Source organism: Oncorhynchus masou, chromosome 6, assembly GCF_036934945.1.
Source record: "Oncorhynchus masou masou isolate Uvic2021 chromosome 6, UVic_Omas_1.1, whole genome shotgun sequence".
NCBI classification, from domain to species: Eukaryota; Metazoa; Chordata; class Actinopteri; order Salmoniformes; family Salmonidae; genus Oncorhynchus; species Oncorhynchus masou.
In genome coordinates, this window is record NC_088217.1 from 32,178,247 (window position 1) to 32,186,942 (window position 8,696).

The window sequence follows — 8,696 nt, forward strand, 5'->3', positions numbered from 1 at the left end:
CTCTACATGGCCTGATGCAGTGACCAGGCCCAGACAAACACTCACCCTGCTGGCCTTCTCATAGTCCAGAGAACCGTTCAACACTATCTATACGTACACAATATTAGTCACAAAATATTTCTCTTCACTAATGTCTCATTTGTTCATGTGGATAACAGGGGTTAGGGTTAAGCAGGGGTGGGGATTAGAGGCTAGGTTTAAAGTTAGGGTTGAAGAGACATGAAAACTGATATTTGACTAAATTGTCTGTTCTGACCTGGACATTGAAGATACCAGAGACGTTAATAGGGTTGACGATGGGCGTCTCAAACACTGCTAACTCTGGAGTGAAAAGAGAGGATGTTGACTGTAGGGAGAAAACTGGAGCTCTGCACCAGAAACTCTACCACCACACTCCTGGAGGGGGTACTTTTCTGACACAGACACAGAGGCAGGGAGGTCTATGAACCCTAGAGGGAGCCACAGCACAGTGACCACTGCTCTAAATACTAAACAGAACATTCAGAGCTTGTGTCGACAATACAGCACGAGGTTATTGCACAGAACAGAAATACATAGGGCAGGGCTACTGATATATTATACTGGCATATTATATGTGTGATTTTAGAACGTGAGGAGTAAAAAGCGTAACATACTCTTCTTGTTCACCTGGGCTGAGTGTTATGGCTTGTGGTGCGGTGGCAGGGGTGGACTGGCTATCTGGCATTTCTGGCAAATGTCAGATGGACTGGACCCTTTTTGGCCCAGGGAGCCTGTCTAACTTGGGAGGAGGATTTGCTCATTTGGTTAATGGGGGGACACGGAAAAAATGGGCCGGTGTCAGGGCCTCGAGAAAAATGGGCCAGTGTGGGGGCATCATGGAATTTTTTTTGCCAGTGTTGGAGAAATGCCAGGGCCGATTTCTGTTCCAAATCCGCCCCTGTGTGGTGGGAGTGGTGGTTGTGGTGGTTGTGAGTGTGATCGTTGTTAGAAGCAAAATGCTAAATATCTGATTACTCTCTAATATCTCTGGATAAATGTGAAGACTAAAATAGTTATTTCGAAGTGCCATGTGATTCAGGTATAAAATGTTGCAGGCAAATCTATACAATTATTTTCAGTGTGCATATTTTTTGCTGTCAATCCAGCATAATTTCTACCGTGCTCAAAATAACTGAAATCTGACTTCAGCAAGTTCAAGACAACTGGTAACTCAGGAAAAAACTAGATCTGACTGGGAAATATGTTTAGAACCGTCATCCAACTCGGAATTGTAAGTCTGGAAATCTAGCCTCCTTCTAGAGCTACGACCTGAAGATCACTGACGTCATCATGATTCGACCTAGTGTTTTCCAGAGTTACCAGTTGTCTTGAAAGCACCATAAATCCAGAGAATGACAGACTTTGATGACAATGTTTGATGACAAAATGTGCCCTCAAGGACTGCCGCTGTCACGCCTTGGTCTTAGTATTTTGTGTTTTAGTTTATTAGTTAGTCAGACCAGGGTGTGACATGGGTTTATTTTGTATTGTAGTTTCATATTGGAGTTTGTAGTAGTTGGGATTGTAGCTGATTAGGGGTGTGTGTTTAATAGGTTTGGCTGCCTGAGGCGGTTCTCAATCAGAGTCAGGTGATTCTCGTTGTCTCTGATTGGGAACCGTATTTAGGTAGCCTGGGTTTCGCTTTACATTTTGTGGGTGATTGTTCCTGTCTTTGTGTTAGTTTCACCAGTCAGGCTGTAATAGGTTTCACATTCCGTTTGTTGTTTTGTATTATTTAGTTGTTCATGTATAGTTTGTTTGTTTGTCTTCACTAAATAAACATGAGTAACCTACACGCTGCATTTCGGTCCGACTCTCCTTCAACAAAAGAAGAACGCCGTTACAGCCGCACCACCTTCCTGTTCAAGTCAGCACAGCACAACAAGGTGAGTCCAAAAATGTCTTGTATGCTGCTGCATAAATTATGGAATATGCCAGGGAGATATGTATACTGTAGCTAAGAAAGTAATACTAAGTGTATTTTGTGTAGTAAGATGTTAGTAACCCATGTGCCTCATCGGAATCCCTATTAATTTTGCCTACTGTTCTGACTTGGTGGTGCACATGTAGCCTATAACCTAAATATAAATATAATCATTGAATATTGTAAGAGCTTTCATTGTCTGCTTATATGCCCCCTTGATTTATCCTACGGTTTGGACATGGTGTACAGGGAGAACACTGCGAGAACTGCCCATGTTCTGAATTCTGTCGCTGTACATTTTAAAAGTGTTGAACAAATAGCTATATTGACTACATCTGTCCTAGTTCCCTCGTGAATGTCTTAATTGAAATTACGGATTGCCTCTTATCTGCTTGTCGTCCCCTTATGCCATAGTTTGCACATCTCAATTGTCAGTAGAAACCACATTTGTTGAAGCAAGTCAGCCATATGAGCTATGTTTTTTAAAGGCATTATATTATATCATCCATATATTTATATATTCTTATTCCATTCCTTGCTGAGATTTGTGTATATTAGGTAGTTGTTGTTGAATTGTTAGATATCCCTTGTTAGATACTGTCAGAACTGGAAGCACAAGCATTTCGCTACACTCGCAATAACATCTGCTAACCATGTGTATGTGACCAATACAATTTTATTTCATTTGATTTGATTTAAATGAGGCTGAATGAACTGTTCCGCTGCCAGACAAGGCTCCGCTGGTAGCCAGGTGTAGCACTGGTAAGGTGTTGGGACTGCTGTTGGGACAGTTTTATGTAAGCCCCAACAGTTTGTGCGCACCGTTTGTCACCGTTATAGTGCAATTAATGTATTGTTTAGTGTTGTGCTGTGTAGTGTAGTGGCTTTTCTGGCATGCACCTCCCCCCCCCCCCCCCCCCAAAAAAAAAGTGTTTGCCCCACCAAGATTTACATGCTAAAATCGCCACTGATATAGACAGGTGTGTGCCTTTCCAAATAATGTCCAATCCATTGAATTTACCTCTGGTGGACTCCAATCAAATTGTAGAAACATCTCAAGGATGATCAATAGAAGCAGGATGCACCTGAGCTCAATTTTGAGTCTCATAGCAAAGGGTCTGAATACAAATGTAAGTTATTTCTGTTTTTTATTTTTAATACATTTGCAAAAATGTCTAAAAACCAGTTTGCTTTGTTATTATGGGGTGTTTATTGTGTGTAGGTTGATGGAAAAAAATGATTTAATCTATTTTAGAATAACGCTGTAATGTAACAAAATGTGAAAAAAAAGTCGAGGGGTCTGAATACTTTCTGAATGCACTGTACTCCACCTCAGATATACAGTACAGGACCACATCAACTCTGCCTGGTCTTGCCACATTTATGATCCTAAAATCAAGATTAACTGATAACATGTTCTATTATCTAACAATCACATGAACAGGAAAGAGATTGGGAACATGAAAACTGCATATTAATTCATGTATACTGTATATATAATCCATTAGAAAGAAAGGCCTGGATGTTCCTAAAATGAATTCACATTTCGATCGGTCATAATGCAGTAATGGCCACAAACCCATTCAAAAGAAGTGGAACAGTGTAATTACTTAGGCCTAATACATTTAAAGAAAACAGACATAATTGATCCAAAATGTAGATGCAGTGGCATTTACAGCTGCTATTACACAGGTAAAAACGTTTATAATTGAAGTGTACAGTTGTTAATGGACATTTTTTCAGAGACATTAAATGATGATGATGGAATTACTTAATTAAAACATGGCACATCATTATAAAATCAGCCCCATGGACATTACAAGATGTCATTGAGGTAGCTGTGGCTGGTTTTAGTACATTAGAATAAGCATTAGAGGACGGAATTGTTGGGCATCTGGAGAACTAGGTTATACATTGGATTTTGCACCATATGAAAAAATATGTGTGGACTAAATAAATGTGTTGAACTACTCACTTCCAGAAAAAGGATAAGTTGTAGAAGCAGGTTGAGACATGTCAAGGGAATATGATGCACCTACACAGATCTGGTCACATCATGGTTGAGGAGAGGAAAACATCTGCACATGAATAGTAGACCATCAAATTTGGATTTGTCCAATTAACAGTGAACAGTTGTACATCAGGAACCTTCACACGGACATGAATAACAATACATGACAAAATGGTGCAAATGGGTGACGAACCATTGACTGTAGGTGATTATCACCTGCTCAGTGGCTTTCAGCATATATCTCACTAGATGGCGACAAATGTGGCCCTATACATTTCTATCCCTGTGGCAGCCCTCGTGCTTTAATTTTCAAACATTTAATTAATCTGTAATTTTAATCATTTCAGTCATGTTTGTACGCAATATACTTAAAGCACTTAGCTATGTATTTAATGTACTTAGACTATAGATTACATTCCGTTGGATCCTCCACAACATATAGGCCAGATTTGACATTTAATTTAGGGCTGATTTAATTTTTACCAGCGAATTGTGTTCCATTTGCTGGAATACCGTAAAAGCTTTGTATACCTTCAAGCTAAAATAATCGGCAAAAGCACATTGCAGCCTCACATACTTTAAAGATTGAACAGTTTCCCATTTGGGATTGCTGGTTCCACAGGGGTCTTCCAGAGAATAATCGTCGTGACAAATTGAACTCGTGACCTCAGAGACGCCCGAAGAATTTCTCAATCTATATTTATAGTAGGGGTAAAAAAACAAAAAAAATAAAAAAAAAACGGGCATGTTTAGTACCAAAACATGACACAAATATGTATACACATCTGTCATTGATAAAAACATTGTTTTAGTAAATGCATAGGCTCCATTTTTATGACAAAGTATTTTTTTTTAAATGTGGGGTAGTGTGTGTAGAACAGTGACACAAAGTCCATTTTAAATTAAATTTAGGCCACCGATGACAAGCGCATGGTGTGTGAATGTCTCGAAGATTATGATACAGATGTGTGTAGCAAAGAGGTGGCGACGAGCAAACTATTCACTTGATCAGATTTCAAACTCTGATTGGCTGCTTCACTGCTTCAGAGATGCGACGCTCTATAACTGGCTGGAGAGCGCACGCTGGAGAAAACGAAACAGATAAAATCACTACAACTTTACCGTGCGCCTTCAGTCACGAGGATTCATACCAACAGCTGTGCGCAAAATTTACTTTATGGGAAGACATCAACCCTTCAGGGATTAATGTCAAACTGGATTCAACGTGCCATATCAAATGTGAGTATCAACAGACTAATTATACAATTCTGAAGGAGTTTGCTCTTACTATACTTCAAGACTAAAACGTACAGAAATTAATATCCTCTTTTTCCTATTTTAGAAGTTAATTGTCACGGTGATGCTGAAATAAATAAAATGGTAAGTATTTTTCCCTTCTGTAACCTAAGCATATATTATCATGCAATACAGTACAGTAGTGGACAATGCCATTTTAATTGTTTTATGCACAGTCTTATCAAATTGACATTATTCTGTGCGTAAAACGACAATGAATTATATAAACTACAGGCTTGCCACATCTTAAATTAAATAGGCGCAATGAATTTATAAATGCTAAATTAACTGTCAGTCCCTGAAATAATGGCGTTATACACCAGCATACGGACACAACATCTGCAGGGCAACGCTCTGTCCACAGACGACGTTGTCCCGCATAATGACTATAGATGCCCATGCCCAAATGCCTCTGCTGAGTGGTGCTATCCGCTGCTGGCTATGCCATGTGTCGGGTAAACAAAGAAATAGCAGTTTGTAAATGTGTTCTAAATTTAGGAGGCATATGGTTGTTGAATTTGCTAGAGATGATTTAAACGTTCTCTGTATGGAAAGGGCTCCATCATCATTTCCTTCCTAGTTGTATTTAACTTTACTCTTGAAAGTAGATATGGTGTTTAATCACTTTGTCCTTTTTGGACACACGTTTTTGCATCCCTGCAGGAAGTTTATTATACTATAGCTAAATTACAATGTTTCATCTAAGTCTGACTTTTAAAGGCAGTGGTGTGTCTTTATGAGAGTACCACACAACCTGTGTTGTGGCTGCGGACTCCAGGTCCTGTTGCAGCTAATAGTGTTGTCATGAGAGCAAACAGAGGCTGAAGGTCTTGGCACATTAACCTGTGTCTCAGGGGGCTTCATGTCTCTCCTCCTCTGGTCTGCTAAACATTTCTCACCTCATTGTCAGATCAGCCCCCCCCCCCCCCCCCCCCCCAATAAAGGGCTTGAAGGTGAAGGTCACATGCGATCATGACAATTTTAATGCCATTTGGTACTGTCATATGGTATTATCACTGACATGAAAAAGAGTTAATGGATCCTCTCAATGTTTTATTTTTAACTAACAGTTACAATCTCTTCCAGGGCCACATGATTTACTCTTCGATCCCACTTTAAGTATCAGTGTGTGTGTTTTGTTGTGTATGTTTTGTAGCCCACCTTATTCCTTCAGAGGTAATGTTGTGTGGTTCACACACTTTTATGCTCGGTCAACCCTGTTTGATTTTGAGTGTAAGCTGACGCTGCTCACTGGTTGGTTTGGACCAATCAGAGTGGGTCCCTGTGAATCAGAGGGAGAGGAATTTAGAGCATATGGTCTTTAGTATGTCACAGCTGACTTTCATATGCAGGCACACAGCACTCTTAAAGAGACACACACCATTATACCTACATCCTGTGCCTTGAACTACATCAGAGAAACCTCAATCCCCCTGAAGATCCCCCTACAGAAAAGTAGCCATCATTTCCACAAGACTTCAGCCTTTATATTGCAGTGTTAGGAAGAAGGGAGACTTGTTGTTTAATATTGTTAAAATGAAACCTCAAATACATTATGGTGTGGGCGGGTGATGGTTGTGTTACACACATTTAGGCACAGGTGTGGTGAAGTAAATGAACATACAGTAGGTGTGGTGGGAGGTAACTTTGATATTACATTTGGTGTGGGTGGATCTATATGAAAACTGGTCAAGTGTGGTGTGATACAGCAGGACAGGTAGGGCATGTTTTATTGTGGCTGTGTGTTGATGTGAAAGTTCAACATTAGAGAAGAGGTGTCGCTCTTTCATACAGTTGAAACGTAGCAGCAGTCACCCAATCAGCAAGTCTGAGCCTGTCCGACAGAGCCGGTCTCTATTATAGTCACCAACAAATGCAGTGTGCTTATTAGAAAGAGTTCACCAGACTTCATAAAGAATGTTCAGTCTATCAAACATCTGCTGCAGGCTGGACATTATTTACAACATGCATTATATCATTTTGTATTCACCGGCTTAATAAAAAATATTTGCAACAACAAAAGAATAGCACTCAACCTCTAACTTTGTTTTCTTTAAGTGAACATGGTAATGTGTCATAGTGTGTGTGTACCAGCCTGTGTCTGACTCTGTGTACTCTCTTTTCCTTCCAGCTGTGTCTGCGTGATTCTGGAGGCTGCCTGCGGGACCAGATGCACTACATGATGAGGTCCCTGCAGGACCTGAAGTACTTTAGAAGGACCTGCCCTGCTGCTGCCCCTGCAATCACCCCTGCCCACCGCTCTGCAGTGGCACGAGCCTGCTATCAGAGGGCACTTCAGCTGGAGCGCCGTACCCGCCTGCGCATCTCTGACGCCAGTACGGCCAGCACCTACGACTCAGCCTGCTGTCTGGCCAGTCCTCTGGAGGAGGAGGAGGATGCAGGCAGCCGGCTGGGTCTGGGCCTTGGCCTGGGTCTGACCACCCCCAGTAGTGAGAAAAGTCTGGAGTTTGACTCTGGCTACTCTGAGGCCTCCTGGCAGGATGAGGGCGTAGTGCTCAGGAGGACCAGGAATGTACGGGTGTCCTCCTCTGCCTGCCTCCGCACCAACCTGGCCCCCAGTGGCCGGGTCCGACCCAAATCCACATCAGACGCATCCCTGGAGAGTTGGACCTCATTCGAGGCCAATGACCCTGAGGACTGGACCACATCGCTGCTGACGCGGGGACGGAACAGACAACCTCTGGTACTGGGGGACAACAGCTTTGCTGACCTCATACAGAACTGGATGGACCTACCGGACTTCCCCAAACCAGCAGAACTGAAGCCCAGCTCTGGGTGCAGACTGGCTCGAGGCTTCTTGGTCAACATGAGGCGGAAAATAGCTGGCATGTCAAAGAGTGTAGAGGAGAGGGTGAGGATGAGGTCCTCAGATTCTTCTTCTCGTGTGAGTAGGACAGCTATGGCCCCCAAACGACTCTCCTGCCCCCTAGGGGTGCAGGCCCCTGCCCCACGCCAGTCCCCCTTCTTCCACCAGTCCCACTCTGGCCTTCATGATCTAGACACAGACTTCTATCAATTCACTGCCCTCATGCAGACTGGCAGCAGACAGCCTATTATCTGTAATGACATCATTGGCTACATCTGACTCCAGGTCAGCCACTAACAGACTCTCATTCTGAACAATAGACAATGTTTCACAATTTTTTTATTGTTATCACTATGTTCTGACTATAAGCTGCCAAAAATAAAACATTGTATTATTTGAAATTGGAAATATTTGTTGTGTCATTAGCTATGTTTCCATCAACTTTTCCATCGATTTTCTTTCATAGAAAATACATTGCCTTTAGAATGTATTCATATCCCTTTGACTTACAGTGGATGAAATTGCTGTTGTTTTTTAGCCATCTTCAGACAATGCTCCATAAAGACAAAGTGAAAACATGTATTTACATTTTTGTGCAATTTACTGAAAATGAAATG

The 8,696-nt window shown here is 41.7% G+C and overlaps 1 protein-coding gene across 3 annotated transcripts; it reads left to right on the forward strand.

Annotated features, from left to right (window-relative positions):
• The first annotated feature begins 5,067 nt into the window (after positions 1–5,067).
• LOC135541904 (PAK4-inhibitor inka1-like) lies at positions 5,068–8,487 on the forward strand. 3 transcript variants are annotated; one of them, XM_064968398.1, is made up of 3 exons: positions 5,068–5,195; positions 5,302–5,336; positions 7,384–8,487. In XM_064968398.1, exons 2-3 carry the CDS (start codon positions 5,334–5,336, stop codon positions 8,356–8,358), a joined length of 978 nt encoding a protein of 325 aa, XP_064824470.1. In that variant the 5' UTR covers positions 5,068–5,195; positions 5,302–5,333; the 3' UTR covers positions 8,359–8,487. The 3 variants fall into 3 exon arrangements, with proteins under 3 accessions (XP_064824470.1, XP_064824468.1, XP_064824469.1); XM_064968397.1 differs by having other exon boundaries at positions 5,089–5,195; positions 5,299–5,336; XM_064968396.1 differs by lacking the exon at positions 5,302–5,336.
• Positions 8,488–8,696: the final 209 nt, after the last annotated feature.

What these genes read in the sequence shown, in the direction of transcription:
- LOC135541904 (XM_064968396.1), top strand. Translation starts at nt 5,163, where the DNA reads ATGTCAAACTGGATTCAACGTGCCATATCAAAT. An exon ending in TTCAACGTGCCATATCAAAT is followed by an intron (nt 5,196 to 7,383) that starts GTGAGTATCAAC and finishes TTTTCCTTCCAG; the next exon opens with CTGTGTCTGCGTGATTCTGG.